The sequence below is a fragment of the Typha angustifolia genome, chromosome 11 (assembly GCF_048772165.1).
Source record: "Typha angustifolia cultivar Huaian chromosome 11, ASM4877216v1, whole genome shotgun sequence".
Lineage (NCBI taxonomy): Eukaryota > Viridiplantae > Streptophyta > Magnoliopsida > Poales > Typhaceae > Typha > Typha angustifolia.
This window is the reverse complement of record NC_133249.1, coordinates 13,729,966-13,746,655: the sequence shown is the minus strand read 5'-3', so window position 1 is coordinate 13,746,655 and position 16,690 is coordinate 13,729,966. Positions and strand designations below refer to the sequence as shown.

Below are 16,690 nucleotides of genomic sequence, written 5' to 3'. Positions count from 1 at the left end.
TTTATTAGTTAATAAATGATAACATTCTAATCTCGCTTTGTTCTCAAAGCCATGAGGCTAAAAGAGCACCCACCCTTTTATCTACTAAACTGCTACCTTCGCTTACCCTTCTCTCTCATCAAGAACCACTCCCATGTCCGCCTTCCCTCCACTCCGCCACCTCCTCCTCCGCCCTCGCCTTCCCCTCTCCTCTCCTCCTTCTCTCCCCCTCCCTCTCCGCCTTCCTCGCCGCCGTCTTCTCTTCTCCGCCGCCGCCCAGAGCTTCTCCATCTCTTCCACCACAACCCAAGGTGAACTCTTCTTCTCCTACTTGACTTCACGCCCACCACCTATTTGTAATAATTACACCTCCTCCCACTTCTCCTCTCCAGATGACGCCGCCGAATCTGTCGACGCGCCGGTCTCGGGGAAGGATTCGTCCTTGATCGACGTCAACCCGCCACGTGGCACTCGGGATTTCCCGCCCGAAGAGATGAGGCTGCGGAGTTGGCTATTCGAGAACTTTAGAGAGGTAGCATTTTTGTTGGGTTTTTGTGTTGATTTGTTGCTGTGTATTTTTGCCTATCACCTGTTTGTTCTTATGCCTTGGTGGTTTCTGATTAAGTTAAGGTCTCTCGAATTCTATCTTTCGAAGAGGTGGACTTCCCGGTTCTTGAGTCGGAGGCTCTCTTCATTAGGAAAGCTGGGGAGGAGATCACGCAGCAGGTGAGTGGTCATGTAAAGTTATGATTTTGCCATTTAAGAAGTGATAAAAATGAGCTGTTTATATGTGTAATCGGGAGAGGTACCAAGTTTATTACAGTGGAAGGCATTGCTAGCGACGAATGATGTATTGACAACTGCTTTTCCCTTACCAACTAAGTATCATATCTTTATTATTCTTTATGATGTTGTGATTCTTTTCTTTTTCAGGAATTCCTGATTGAACAGTTATGATTTCAAACTTGTTACTATTGTTGGTGAATTTATGAGCATAGTTTTCAAATACATCTTAGCTTTATGTTTACACTTTACCCCTATGATGTGGATTGGTTGGAATCCTTTCTAACTTGAATGGCTTATTACTGTTTAAATTTCCAGCTGTATAATTTCGAGGATAAAGGAGGGCGCCGTGTTGTTCTGAGGCCCGAAATTACTCCTTCATTGGCACGTCTTGTAATAAAGGAGGGGTAACTGCTCTCTTTTGTTTGTTTCACCACCAACCACATCTATTTTATCATGTATTTACACTATACAGCCTCCCTCTATTCTCTGTCATGGACTGCTATTCTCTAGTATCATTCTATAATAATTCTGGGAAATTCGTAAAAAAATTTCCCTCACACACAAAGAAACTACTAAATCAATGACCAAAATTTGATATTGTATTTTCTTTCTTCTGTCTAGAAAATCTCTCTCCCTTCCATTGAAATGGTTTACTATAGGACAATGTTGGCGATATGAACGAATGACAAGAGGAAGGCGTCGAGAGCATTATCAATGGAATATGGATATTTTCGGTGTTTCGAAAGTCCGGGTATGTTCAACGCAAGCTTCATCATTCCATTACTTTACATGTCACATTTTATTGCCTGTGTTAAAACTTGATGTTAGTTTTGGTGCTCAATGATATATGCAGGAAGTCATGCCATTCTTCTACATCCAAAATATGTTTAGTAAATTTTTGAGTACTTCCTTATTAGGTTTTAGGGTATCCACTTGTTTTTTTCTCATAAAAATGTGTCATTCCAAACATCAAGGTGGTACATTTGTGAATCTCTTTATCATTTACTGCCTATTATGTAACTAAACCACATTGTAGGGTAACTCTGAAGGACAGTAAGTTTTGGACCAAACTGAATTAAGAGAGATTTATCTGAAAAAGGATTTTAGATAGAAATCAATCACAATAGGGATATGAAGGAAGCAATGCATCTCTAGAATTTTCTTTTTCTTCTTCATGTGGAAATTGGTGATAACCTTGTTTTGTTGCCTATACAGGCTGAGGCTGAACTTATACATGCTATTGTCATGTTATTTGAGCGCCTTGGCATCACATCAGTTGATGTAGGAATTAGAGTCTCAAGCCGAAAGGTTAACTCTACTACCCTCTACCCTAATTTTTGTGCAGGTCAAATGATTATTCTATTTCTATAAACATTCCACCTTCGAATATTGTTTTTGTACTTCTGACATGCTAGGTCATAATGTGCCTTGTACTTCGTTTTTGTACCTCTGAACATTGTACTTCATTTTTAGTCCAGAGCTGACAGTTCCTCCTCTTTACAGGTTCTGCAGGCAGTACTACAAATGTATGCTGTACCAGAACATCTGTTCACACAAGTTTGCGTCATTGTTGACAAAGTCAGTTTTTTCATCCGACTCTAATACTCACCTTTTTCCTAGTAATGGTGGCTAGTTGATGACTTTCTATAGTTAATCTGTTCTTCTTACATGCACTTTTGTGAGCCCGTCTTCCGTTAAATCTTAAATGCATTGATTTTTGTTTTTCATATTACTAGTGTTACTCTCATCATTGTTTTTAATCTGTGAGAATTACTTCTGTGCAGCTGGGAAAAATTACTAGAGAAGAGATCGAGAAAGAATTGATGTTGACTGGGGTATCATCAAAAGCTGCCAAGGGAATAATTAATGTCCTGTCCATTAATTCATTGTCCAAGCTTGAAGGTTTGCTGACAACATTTTTAGTGATTGACATTGAGATCTATACTCTATGCAGATGTATGTTGCCATAATGAAAGTTAAAACCTTCTCTTAATGAAAAGATAAAGCAGTCTCAGTTTGAATCATGTATTTCCATGTATCAGCACTTACTCACCTTCTCAATATTGAGGTACATTGTAAGTTAGTTTATTTCCAATAATATGGCCTAAATCTTGCCTATCTAGAGGTGCTGGGGTCCGATGGTGAAGCTGTTGCTGATTTGAAGAAACTTTTCTCACTTGCTGAATACTATGGCTACTCAACATGGCTTAGTTTTGATGCATCCATTGTCCGTGGTCTTGCCTACTATACTGGGATAGTATTTGAGGTTAGTTTTGACTTGCTTGCTCTACTTTTAAAGATATATATTTTATCAAATAGATTGTTTCTGTTGAAAAGTGACATATCATCCATTGTCACAAGTCTAGAAGACACACTGTCATATACTTGAGTTACCTAACTAAAAGGTGGAAGTTCCTGCAGCATCAACTATTGTGTGAGAATTCAGCTTCCTTTTTATTTCTCTATTGATTTAAAACCTTACAGGTTATGAAAATAAATGAGAAATCATTCTAAAGTATAGCATATTTTTTGGGTTTACATTTTTTTATTGTCAGTTGTATTAGGAATTAAAAGCTTTGTGGTAGTGGTTACTGGAAACAACAACAAAATAAGAGAACATACATCACATTAAGCAATAGTGAAGGATAGCTGAAAGGTATATTGGTTCATGAACTTCTTGTGATAAACAGGGAGAGAATATTACATATGTAGAAGCTCTCTTGCGACACTTATATCTATATGATTGAAGCACATACACTCATCAATAATTTGTTTCACACTTCAGTCTTAGTTGTTACTTGTAAAATGGATGTTTATTCTGTTTTAGATGCAACAATTTAGCATGATTGAGGGCATCCTTGGTTTGATGGTAAAGTTTGCCCCTTGTATCTAAGAGATCATGGGTTCAAGTCTTGGAAATAATCTCCTAAAAAATGACATAACGTTGTGTCTCCTTTCCCGAGGCCCTGCATAGGCATTGTGAAATGAAATGCCCTTTTATCATTTAGCCTAATTATAGGGCCTTCCTCTTTTCATCCAAGTGATCATATAGGTTTGACACTATCTGAGTTATTAGATTATATATTATTGATTTATCTTAATTTATGGTGACCTTGTATAAATAGGGCTTAGCCCTCTCTTTCATTATCAAGAAGTACATTAACCAAAATCCTCTCCTCTCATCTCTCCTCTCCAAACTCATTCTAGGCTTAGATCTTCCACTCTCACATGGTATCTGAGCCACCCGATCTCTAAGGATTAACCACTGGATCATTTCTCTCCTAACAGTCCCTCCATCTCAACCGTTGGATTTCATCTTCTTCAAATTATTTTTTCCTCACAGCTGAGCTCCCAATTGTTTTTTCCTCGCGCTCCCTCATATCACCGTGCCGCCTCTCCGCTTCAATGATGCCGAGGGCATGAGGTTAAAGTTGTGTACATCTTGCCTTCCCCAAATCAGTATTCGGTGGAATTTTGTGCACCAAGACATCCTTTTATCCTTTCCTAGATATTTTTGTTTGGGTGATTCCATTGTTCCTAATTTTTCTTTTAATTTTCATAATGCCAAAGTAACAAAATGAAGTGCAACTTATGTATGTATTTGCATCCACTTTCAATTGACCCTAATGACACACTGTATATGTTGCTAGTGATGCTCTAATGAAAACAATGAACATTAACTGTGAGATCCCTATGCCATATAATCTGATGATATGTTGTCAAGTAAACATTTATTTATGTCCTCATGAAAGAAAAGGTTTTGAAAGCTGTAAAATAATTTTAATAGATATCTACCTGGTGTAAACATTTTTTCATGATATTATTATGATCTTTCCCTTTCATATGCTAATTCTTCCTCTCCTTCCATTAGGCATTTGATAGAGAAGGGAAGCTACGAGCAATTTGTGGTGGTGGAAGATATGACACGTTACTGTCCACATTTGGAGGTGATAACATTCCAGCTTGCGGCTTTGGATTTGGAGATGCTGTTATAATGGAAGTAAGAACATTTTCTGATTGCCTTTCCATTTGTTTCTTATCAGAGAATTAACAACAAAATACACACTACCAGGGAAAGAAGCACATTGTTGTGACATAATTCATGAAATAAGGGTTAACAATTGATTCACACTTCCAGTTTTCCTTTGAATGCTTAAGATTTTGTTGACTTATGTTTTTTCTTCAACCAAATGGACGACAATATTTTTAATTTGATGTTTTGTTGTCGACTTGCTTTTCAGTCTTCATGCTTGTTGAGAGAAAATTTGTTGTCAACTTGGATTTTCACAGTTATTGAAGGAAAAGGGGCTTGTGCCTGATTTAGTGCGCCAAGTAGATGACATTGTTTTCCCATTGGATGAGGAGCTTGAAGGACCGGCATCCAGCGTTGTTTCATCTCTTAGAAAGAAAGGGCGCAGTGTGGACCTTGTCTTAGATAAGCGACTCAAGTGGTATCTCTCATCATCATATTTCAAGAAAGAAAATTACAAATAATTTGCTTCATTTTGCTATAAATTAGGTGTTCTGTTGGTTTGTCTTACACCACTTTTATCACCTTTATTTTTTTCACCCTTGATAGGGTCTTTAAGCATGCTGAACGGATCAATGCAAGCAGGCTTATCTTAGTAGGAAATTCTGAATGGCAACAAGGTATGGTTCGTGTAAAGATCCTATCCACCAGAGAAGAATATGAAGTTAAAATAGACCAACTACAGTGACTGTTAGCTAGTTGAACTTGTATTGTTATTTATTCTCTGTTAGGCTTTTCTTTTTACACCATTGCGAGTCATCTGGAAAAGATGATGAAAAATATGACCTTATATTTTTTTCCTTACAGCTGTATCGTACTTATTATGCTCTGTTCTCATTAATACAAGAAACCTTCATGATGAACATGGATCTCTTTTTAACTTTTGCTCATATTTATTGGTTTTCGAAACCCCGAACGGCTGAGGAAAGAATTTATGGGAAGGTATTTTGTCAAACTCACAAATTTGTAATGCAGACAATACTTACTCTATATATACTTTGGTTACTAAGCTTGCGTACACGTCCAAGAACTATATTGGATCTTATCCAAATCTCTATTATATGATTGACCTGCTCATGATATGAACTTGACAAATGGAGGAAAAATAAAGTATCTCCTCCATTTATTCATCCTCGATTGGGCATCAATATACCAGCATATCCCAACCCATGATGAAGAAGGCTGCAGCTTGAAAGACCAAGAAGATATAGAACTGACAAGGACCGAGCATAACTTCGTAGATTGCACAGTTAATGAGGTATAATCCCATCAATAACTCCAACATGTGTATCCTTTTTTTTTCCAACATGTGTATCCTGGTAATATAGTTATCTCTTTAATATTAGTTATATATATATATATATAGTGGAAGTGATTCATAGAGTTTGATATGTACTTAGTGTTGACGGTAACAATCTGATTCCAAAGAGTCATAATAAATTCGATCAAAATAATATAAATAACTTACAGATTACAGAATATAAAATTCTGAATAGTCGAGTTTAGTGTTGGACACTATCTCCTTAAGACCAATTCGCCCTCCACCGATTGCTTCTGGAACAATGGACGTCGGTCTCCCAGGATACAACGACTGCCATGCACCGGAAAGGAAGCAGCTTTCTAATGCCTTGATTGAACCTGAACTGTGCTGTACTCTCTTTCGGATGCAGACTCGACTCTAGAAGGAATGAACCAAGTTTTCTTCTCTGATGTTGTATTTAATTATGCAGACTAACAGCCTATTTATAGAGGTAAACGAAAAGATGCAAAATCACCGAATGGATGCACCAATTCGGGTCAGAAACACTGTGAAGGGATGCACCATTTGGGTCGAGTTCAACCAACTAACTGAATTGATTAACTGTTTATCGAAGGGACACACCACTTCGACCCCGAACCAAACCAGATTTGAACCCGTATCAGGCAAAAAATTAAAATTGGACTTGACCCGTGTGTGCGAACCGAACCGAGCTGGGAGGCGCGCGTGTGTGTGAGTTAAGTTGCATAGTAACCTTTACCCACAAAATAGGTATCCCTTTTGGGGCCCAAAGCCCATAAGAAGTTTGTTACTTATATACCATACTAACATTTCTCAAATATCCAATATGGTACTAAACTTCATTTTCTTTATTTTCCATTGCCATGATACCCACTTTAGAGCCAATTTTAATTCACTTCTCTTCATGGATTTGACTAAGTGAATATTTGACAATAAAGTACACTTTGAGCAAAATTAATTCCACCATTAAACCATCATTAATAATGTGTGGATCCCACTTAAAACTTAGCTCAAAGTTAATAAAAATTTATGTCAAAAACATGAAATTACTAACACTTAGTACCTTTCTCATTATAGTGTGGTGTTCTTCTTAGTGCCTTAGTATTACCCTTCTGCTTTCCTGTGTACTACCAAACTTCACTGTGACAATCCATTCGTACACATTCTCAAACAGGATCCAAAACATGAGCAAATGTATGGACCTATATTTACATATTCTCCAACATAAGCATTGGTTGCTCTAGATTCACATTAGAATTTACATGATAGGTGAAGCATCATAAGTTAATTAAGTGAAAGTACTAGTCATCTCCCATGCTTTGAAAACGTTAATTTTGTTTCTCTTTTTATTCTCTTTTCCCTCCATTGCTTTCTGCAATATATTCCTAACATCATCGTAGGATTTGAAGAAAAGAATGCAAACATAAGGTAGAGATGATACTGTGAACTAAATTGTATCCTCTCTAGTATCTACCTTGGAGCTAGTGCAAAGAGCATTAAGGATTACAATGATGGATGGAACATAAACACCAACATGGGCATGCACTTCCAGTAAAACCTTGGGAAGGCTTTTATTAACCTCAACCTCCTCCTTGACCCTCTCAAGATTGTACAAGGTGTGCCTCTTCTTCCTCATGAGCTTCACGTACATGAACACGACTGTCATGTACAAGCGGTCGATCGACAACAAGAGAGACATTGCGATGCATAAGTAGACAGCAACCTGCAGCACCTGCACGACTGCCGGATTCCTCACTTGTTCCCGTGCAACCCTAAGGTTCTCACCTATCCCTTCTCCTGTAACATTAAGTGACTCTTTGATCACAAGATTCCTCATAGCGTACCCTAAATGGGTTAAGTGTGTGGAGATTTTATATATATATATATATATATATATAAAAGAAGAATGTATACATAGTGAGGGGGAACTAATATATAAGTTGGTTATTAAGCTATAAGGAGGCACACACACACACACACACGTGCATGCTTTGCATGGGCATGCATGCATTAAGGAACAGATGTCCTGAATGGATAAATTTGACTATCCGACTCACTTAACCAGGTTTCGTTCCCTCATGTATACCAAGTCTTACGTATTAGTAGTTATTAGAAATGTTGGTTGTAAGATGCGAGATGGTGAATAGATGTCGAGCTTAGGGAGTAGAAGTTTGGGCATCAGACTGGCAAAACTTTGTACTTATCCACGATTTTTTATTCCGGTTGTAATAAATGGATCTTGAATATCTCTATGATAAGTTGCGTACAGCTTACTTGGAGAATGGAGAATGGAGAGGTGAACAGAAGAAGATGTGATTCTCTCAACTACCCCCCTCTCTCTCTCTCTCTCTCTCTCTCTCTCTCTCTCGTCGTTAGCTGCGTTGACTTGAAACTATGAATTATGATGTATTTTAGCAACTCTTTTAAAGGATATTTCATGTATATGGAACCGTGTAAATTAATGGAGCACTGAGATAATATGCTGTAGGAATTTCCTACAGCCCAGGTTGCAGGGAATCCAGTCGATTTACAAAAGCGAGAAGTGTATACTAACCATCTCATTTGGGCCAAATCCAGGCCCAACCAATTCGAAACATAGTCCCACACCGATAAATTGATGAAAATAGTAGCCTATATATATATGCCGATGTAAGGTTGATTGCCGTCTCTTAGGAGACATCCGATAAAATTGGAACGATACAGAGAAGATTAGCATGGCCCCTGCGCAAGGATGACACGCACAAATCGAGAAATGGTCCAAAATTTTTTTTTTTCGTTTTCAATTCCACTGATTTCCTCTTCTTCCTTTTCCCTTCTTTATTTATTTTTTTTAAATCAATAAATCGACCATTTCGATGCTTAAATCCTGCTATCTTTCGCGAAGTCATCTCATATCTCGAAACGAGTTCGAGCCCTACATCCCTGCTACTCTCTTTTGCGTATAATTTTTAATCTGGTAGAGCCTTGGCGTTATATTAAAACCCTAGATTTATATATGATCCTGCAGTAATGAACTTTTCATAGGTTATATTGGTGATCTCGCGAGGTTACATCAAAGTTGGTAATTTTTATTCTTCCTCCGTTTTATACTTATCCTGCATCCAGATGTAATACGGAAATCTGAATGTTTGTAATTGCTTAATTGTTCAGCAACCATGATAATGATTGAGACGTCTAATTGAGGTCTAGGAGTCATCTTATAGCTAATGATTCCAATATTTTCTCTTTTAGTACGAAGCAAATGTGAAGAAAGAAAATGCCGATTACTTATTATCCATGTTTGATATGGTGGTTTGCCTTGTTAATTTTAATTATTTTTTCAGAAAAATTTCAGGATGCTATCTGTATCTCCTGTTTGCTTTGTTCTTTGTTCTTCTCAATTTCTTTGTTTATGAACGTAAGAGTGATGATCTTTGTGTTATTCTAGAGAGCTCACTGCTTAATGCAATATTTCAGATCAAGAAGTTGTATCAATTTATGCACAACTTCTTCAGATTAATTTTGATAACCATTCATCTATCTCGTGCAGAGTGGTCATTGCCAGTCCTCAGTGGTTTGCTTATTCCTATTTATTTTGAAAATGATCAGGAAATATGGTTCATGTTGACTGCATTTGCATGTACAAGTCCCTGCAATCATCCTCTTTCAGGAAGTCATTTCTTTATTGTTCTTAAATAAAGGTTTTTCTTCTTGTTTTCAGTATAGAAGATATGTTGAGCACATGCTGTTCTTATACACTTCAGATGTGTTAGCAACTGCAACCTTTATTTCACATATTGATCATATGTAGTCAGCTGTATTCCTTTCCTTTTCCTTTTCCTTTTATATTTACTAATGAATGATTTGTCCTGTTTAAAGACCTGCTTTAGAAGTTAAGACTTCATCATTGGGCCCATAGGGAGGTGAACTTGATATTACCAACAGAAAGCTACACATACATTGCACATGTCGACAGACAGTGTTACTGCTTGATTTGACTACTATTGTTCAACGTGATGATCTTAGTAAAGCAAGGCTCTTAATTACTAATACTTCAACACAAGTAATGAATCCGAGCTACAAGTAGCTCTGATGATGTTATGATGTCCTGGCAAAGAGAAGACGGCCTTCAAAACCAGCTTCATGGTCTTGAGGTTGCAGTTGCCATACTGTAGCAAGACAAAGCATCTACTTATAGTTTCTTCTCTGTTGCTAACTTGCTTCAAGTCATGAATATACTAAGTTGATTTTGAGCATCTATGTAATCCGATGGACACCAAGTTATGGTTCTAAGGCTCTTGAATTAAGAGAAGTGATCCTTAGTGACCTATTTATACTTGCCCTTTTTTTCTGTTGTAATAGGCTTAATGCTAATAGACATTCTGATTGTGTGTGGTTCTGTAAATCACTTTCCTTTTCTACCATAAGGTTATCTCTGTATGGAAGTCTTTTTCTTTTTCACGATGCTTATATTTTCACAGGAATTCAATTTAAAGTTTTATGGTTCAGAAAGTTACAATTTGCATTATTTTTCAGGTCTATATTTTAAAAAAGGATCAATGTAATAATGATTTTAAGTTAGCTAATCAGCAATAGATCACTTAATGTTCCTTTTGGAAGAGCCTTTTTCTCTCTCTGTTTTGAGTTGGGACACATCAACTTCCCATTCAGAAACTACTGCAAGTTCTTCCTATTTTGGTGATCAAATCTTAGAATATTGCTTATCCTTTTCTGCTAAGCAAATATTCCTTACTAAAGCTTTTTAGTGCAGCACTACCACTAACATTGTGAAAAGAACAAGCTTCTAGCTGATCTGAAAAATATGTCTAAATATAGTTATGGGATTTAATTTAATTTTACTAATGTTGTATGATATGAGTGGCAACAAGTTTGAAGATTGTTGTAAATCATGTAATGAAAAAAAAATTAACTGCAATATGTCATCATTGAAATCAGGTAAATCTTTTCATCATTCTTAAGTTAGAATGCTATAATTTCTGCTTGCATATGCTAAAGTTGTCAAGATTTATGGCATTATTCAGATCAAGTTAGGAGATAAGTTCAGAATGTAGCTCATGGCAAGATGTGCTGAAATGTTTGGTTGAAATAATATTGCAGGGCCTATTACTGAAGATGGAGTACTGCTACCTCTGAGGGCATATCTCTATTCAGGTGCAATCACCACACCTTCCATGCTCAATATAAGTAATGGGGTTAATTATGCTCAACTCCATGTGGTTGACTTAATTCCACAAAACTTCATATATTTCAACTTAAGCACTTAATTCTAATATGGTATTAATTAAAAATATAATTGTTAATTTTTTTCTTCATATTTAATTAAACATATGTTAAATTTATACAATCTCATTAAAAATAAAGTCACAGAGAATTGGATAGGCTTTCTAATTTATCTAAAATAATATTAATCGAATTTTAGATAACAAAGATATTATAAAATATATATATGTTCAATATATTTTTCATATCTTTATCGTTTGAGATTTAATTACACACAGCTATTGCTGATCCTTTGCGAGATCAGGATGAGACCTTTCTTCATTGCTAATCCATGTTAGGTCGGCAGTAAGGCAAAATAACTCAAAGCTTCGCAAGGCAGGCAGCAACTGTCACCATTCTCAGGTGAAGGCTGGTGAATAGTGCTCTGAGGAGATCAGATATGATCTAAAAATTTGATCTCTGGTTTAATCAAATTGATTAAAAAGATGATATCAATTGTATGTTTAGTCAAAATCATAGAAAAGTTAAGTATTTAAGCTAAAAGTATACGGGGTTTTTGTAAAATTTAGCCAAACCATAAGGAGTTAAAAGTGTAATTTCTCCTAAAGTAATAAAAGCCCATCAGTTTTTATTTTTATTTTTTATCGTCAAATGGAAATAATTAATTATCTTAATACTTTCTATCTTTTAATCAGAATCCTTTGTTTGTAGTCATTAATAACTGTTTAGAATTTATGTTGTGAAAGTGAACTTCTCCTAAAATCCAACTAACTCTTTTGACACCATGACAAGTAAATATTGTTTCCTTGCTGTGATTCATGCTGTAGTCTGTAGTCTCCATCATAATTAAATGCAAACTTTGGACTTATGCCGTCTACTTGAAAAGACATTCTTTATATACAAACTGAACTACTCACACCTACCTGAGAGGCCTGTGGAGTAAAAGAAAAACAATCCAATAAAACAAAGGTTACTTTGCTGGGAAAGCAACAAACAAACCCTTCAATGGAGAACAAGACAATATGTAGAAGACAATGAGTGGTCAATGCGGGCTTCATAAGCGAACATTAATTTTTTTTTTATCAAGGTGGTCCTACATAGCCAACAACTAAAGCTACTGTCATGTAAGCATAGTAGTATAGTACAACACTAATAGAGACTTGGAATTATTCCTATATAACTAGCATTCCCTTATTATTAGCCTTGTTAATTAACAACTACATCTGTGAAAAAGATATATATCTTCCATAAATGGTATTATATGACAATTTTGCTTCAGAAGGGGTGGTTTATATGTATACAGGTTGAGCTTCTTGAATAAACTTAATTTTTATTTCAGACGCTTGGTGTAAGTTCGTACACAGAGCATGCTAAGTTGACAATATATAATCTTATTTGCAGTATTATTTTGTTGTTGAGAGAAGCGAGAGAACTTGGTGACGTTCTATCGACATGATCTCTTTTAACAATTTGAGTACTATCACATTAGCCAATATTTTCTTGTTTTAATAAGCCCTTATTTTAATAACATTAAACATAAGTGATGCTTAAAAGTATACCTCTATGACCTCTCTACAAATGGTAGTAAAATATGTGTTTATTTTCGTTTACATCATATATTTTCACTATTTTTAGTTCAATTCCTTATTTAATTTATTCACTATATGATAGAAAAAACACCCTACTTGTTTCATTCGTATATCATTCGTTACATTTGATCTGTTTCCTCCTACCTTTCAACCTCTTAGCCTAAGATTTCATTGCCATCTTCTTCATATCGTCTCCTCACTCTTATCCAACATAATTTGATTAGCGCATGCCCATGGTATGGTACACCTAACTCTAACTTAATTTTATTCTCAGCAACTCTTGTTTCCATTATAAACTCCTTTCATTAGTAGATCTTATTGTGTGAGATGGGAGAGGTGGAGAACACAAAGAAATGATGCATAGGACAATTCGATGCTTACAATCTCTTTCTATAGTTTAGGACTTAGGGTTATTAGGAAATATCTTAGCCCATGATGGGGGTTATTTTTTTAAAATAATGTTAGGTGCATGTGCATATGGCATTTTTAAAAAATTATACTAATTTAAAGGCTAATTTTTATTTTTTAACCCTTGAACTGCAAGTCTATGATCCCTATCTTAGCCAACCATTTAAAATGTCACAGATTGTTCGCATAAACGAATGTAATTGTGGAGATTGTTATCGATGGTTAGGGCGTAGACGGTGAAGATGTAATATTATAGCCCTTTTATGGATATTGGAAAATTTATTAGTAATAATATATGTTTTGCCTTTGTTATATTATCATATAGATATCTATTATTCAATCTCTTCATTTTAGTTTTATTAGCTCAAAAACACTGTAATATTAGTTTTCTTAACGAACAATTCTCGTATAGATATGAAATGACATTATTATGCTTGAGTTAGCCTTTTAAGATTAACATAAAAATAAAAGGAGAACCTAATTTTAAGATCAAATGATGGATTTTTAGTTTTTTAATTTTTAAAAGTAATAGAATATTCTCAATTCCATAAGTTGTTGTTAGGGTGAAGTTAATCCATAGTGTTTCTGATGCATTAAGAGCAAATATATAGATAAAATATTGGGTATCTTTGATAAATTAATTTTCATTGAACATTTGAGAAGTGTACAAAGATCTAGAGAAAATAAACCCCCTTCTTCTTCTTCCCCTTTGTTACTAGTTATTACTCACACGTGAGCTGCACTGCCTCAAGGGTGGCCAACCCAATACTAACCAAAATAACCCTTTTGTCATTGGGATTGGTTCATTGATTGTGCATTGAGAGGAGTGAGTGACTCATGAAGTCATGAACATACCTCCTTTTTATTATAACTCCTAGTGTTTTATTTTTTTCCTTTTTATTGGCAGTACTCTTAAAATTATTGCATAGCAAACAAGTTGCGAATCTTAGTTCAAAACTAAGTGCCAATGTACACAGTATATGTATATATATATATGCAAGGACAAGACACGTTTCCTGCGCTGCATTTGTCCCCCTTCCAGTTCATGTGATATTTATCTTAAGTTCCACCCACTCTTGTCAAGTTTACTGCAGTACTTGTAGATCACCATATGTTTCTCTATCTAAATATATATCTATAGAGAGAGAGAGAGTGAGAGGGGTATTAAAATATTCTGTGACTAGCTTCTGAGTTCTGACAGTATGAAGTTACAAAACATTTTGGATTTGAATGCTGAGACAAAGTACTGTACTGGAAATACTGGAACAACTTTTTGATCACAAAATGAATGCACACAAGAAAAGGCAACATGTATCTTTCTTTCAGCTCATGTACACTGTCAAAGTCTGAGGTCTTTGCACTAAAAACACACAACCCTGCCTGCAAGTAGGAAGATAAATATTATTCTTGTCGTTATAAGGTCAGTAGTAGTACATGGATCTCCCTTGCCTCTCGAAACTTGCACTGCTTGGTTCACCAGGATAGAGACCATTGCATCCAATGCTTGGACCAACCATATCCTTGATCTCATCAAACTTGTACTCCAATGAAGCTTCAGCTCCACTTCCAGTAGGTATTACCTTGTGGGTCTCCTCCAATCCACCAAAAAGATAAAAACTCCCTAACCCTAACTGCTCCCATCCTAAGTCTTTTCCATAGCTTAAGAGATTGCAGCTCCCATCTGATGAGCTGCAGCTTTGTTCACCCCCAAACATGAGCAAGTTACTGCTTTGTTCCTTGACCTGGAAGTGGTGCAGTGGATCCCTTTGAAGGGAATTGGTGGAGGAAATAGTTGTGGTTGTAGGGTGTACAATGGCTTCAATGCCTTGTGATAGTGAAAATGGAGTAGTAGTATTTTCTAGGGCAGAAGAGAAGAGCTGCTGTTGCTGCTGGTGCTGCTGCTGCTGCTGCTGCTGCTGTTGTTGTTGTTGTTGTGTCTTTCTCTGTGGTGGTGGAAACCCTAAGATCTTCTTCTTCAGTTTGGTGTTGAAGTAGTTCTTGATATCATTATCTGTTCTTCCAGGGAGCTGAGCAGCTATGATAGACCACCTGCACTTGGAAAGAAAGTAGGAAAGAAAAAGTATAGAAGCCATAAGTTACTAAAAAAAATTTTCTTTTTTTTTTTTGAAAGAAAGAATGTACTAGCTAGCTTTTTCATGGATCCATGCAATGATGACTGGCTGTTTTTTTTCCCCTCTTGTACAGTTTGAATCAAGGTAAAATGAAGTATTCGGTAGCAATCTAAAAGGGAAAAGGAGGGAGACATTTGTGGAAGATGAGGAGTCAACTCACCTGCTTCCAATGCTAGCAAAGAGATTGCAGATCACCCTGTCCTCATCATCAGAGAAGTCTCCATGTTTGATATTTGGCCTAAGATAGTTAAGCCATCTTAGCCTGCAGCTCTTTCCACATCTCTTTAATCCTGTTAAGAAACAAAACCAGATCATCAAATACTGATGATAAACAAAGGTGGATGTCTCACTTCGATAGGATATGATGAAACAGGTGAGGAAAATGTGCAAAAGATGTAGGATATGACTCTCATGATCTCCTTTTTCTCTTTTCTTCTCTCCTTACCAGCTTTGTGAGGGAGAGCAATCCAATTGCCACCAGTACCATGCTTCTCTATGTAGTCCTTGAGCTTTCTGTCTTCCTCTGGAGACCAAGGTCCTTTCTTCACATTAGCCTTGTCACAGCAAGGAGCCCTTCCCATGTCTCTCAGATGCAATGCCTTGTCTCTCTTACCCCCCCCCCCCCCCTGTTGGCCTTTTGGCTTGTAGCTACTAGCCTTTGAAACAAGTCATGACCCCCTTTTAGAATGCAACAAATATAACAAGAGAGAGAGAGAGAGAGAGAGAGAGTAATAATGTTATTCGAAAAGAGATAGAGAGGATATGGATTATGTTAAAGGGGTCAAAGGATAGGCTGTCTAGTTTCAATCAGTTCCAAACTCTTGGTTCGCCCTGGGTATACTGAGTCTTTGGCCATGGTGGACTTGTCATCATCTATATATAAACTAGTCACTTTGCAGATGGAGGCCTTATCACATCTAATCTAACTCTTCCTTGTGCTTATGTCCTTTCTCAAGAACACTATATACATTATATATATATACATATATTAAAGAGAGTCATCTCTGGGCAGTAATTAGCTGGACAAGTAGCCACCAGCTATCCTCTACTCGAGAAGCACTTAGACTATCTTAATGTAAGAATATATAACATACAACTTATCACTCTATATCAACTGATTTTAACTCTTCTTACACTTAAAATTTAGTAACATCCAGACAAAAACTAACAGTGTTTCATCGGTGTCAATATAATATAATTTAAAGAAGAGAGAGAGAGAGTGTGTATTTGATCATTTATTATAATTTCCAATCAGTGGGACCTTTAG

The 16,690-nt window shown here is 36.3% G+C and overlaps 2 protein-coding genes and 1 non-coding gene across 4 annotated transcripts; 2 read left to right on the top strand and 1 right to left on the bottom strand.

Annotated features, from left to right (window-relative positions):
- The first annotated feature begins 38 nt into the window (after positions 1–38).
- LOC140770922 (histidine--tRNA ligase, chloroplastic/mitochondrial) lies at positions 39–5,658 on the top strand. 2 transcript variants are annotated; one of them, XM_073112252.1, is made up of 12 exons: positions 41–290; positions 372–511; positions 610–705; positions 1,081–1,169; positions 1,387–1,516; positions 1,981–2,073; positions 2,269–2,343; positions 2,550–2,667; positions 2,889–3,031; positions 4,637–4,765; positions 5,056–5,216; positions 5,345–5,658. In XM_073112252.1, the coding sequence occupies exons 1-12, from the start codon at positions 134–136 to the stop codon at positions 5,481–5,483; spliced, it is 1,470 nt and encodes a 489-aa protein (XP_072968353.1). In that variant the 5' UTR covers positions 41–133; the 3' UTR covers positions 5,484–5,658. The 2 variants fall into 2 exon arrangements, with proteins under 2 accessions (XP_072968354.1, XP_072968353.1); XM_073112253.1 differs by lacking the exon at positions 5,345–5,658 and having other exon boundaries at positions 39–290; positions 5,007–5,216.
- A 3,080-nt stretch (positions 5,659–8,738) lies between these two features.
- Positions 8,739–8,841, top strand: LOC140771539 (U6 spliceosomal RNA). Its single transcript, XR_012106193.1, has one exon. It is a non-coding gene; the product is annotated as a U6 spliceosomal RNA (small nuclear RNA).
- Positions 8,842–14,455: 5,614 nt separating this feature from the next.
- On the bottom strand, positions 14,456–16,057 carry LOC140770983 (uncharacterized). Its single transcript, XM_073112327.1, has 3 exons — positions 15,869–16,057; positions 15,584–15,713; positions 14,456–15,340 (listed from the first exon to the last, which is right to left on the bottom strand). The coding sequence occupies exons 1-3, from the start codon at positions 16,002–16,004 to the stop codon at positions 14,713–14,715; spliced, it is 894 nt and encodes a 297-aa protein (XP_072968428.1). The 5' UTR covers positions 16,005–16,057; the 3' UTR covers positions 14,456–14,712.
- Positions 16,058–16,690: the final 633 nt, after the last annotated feature.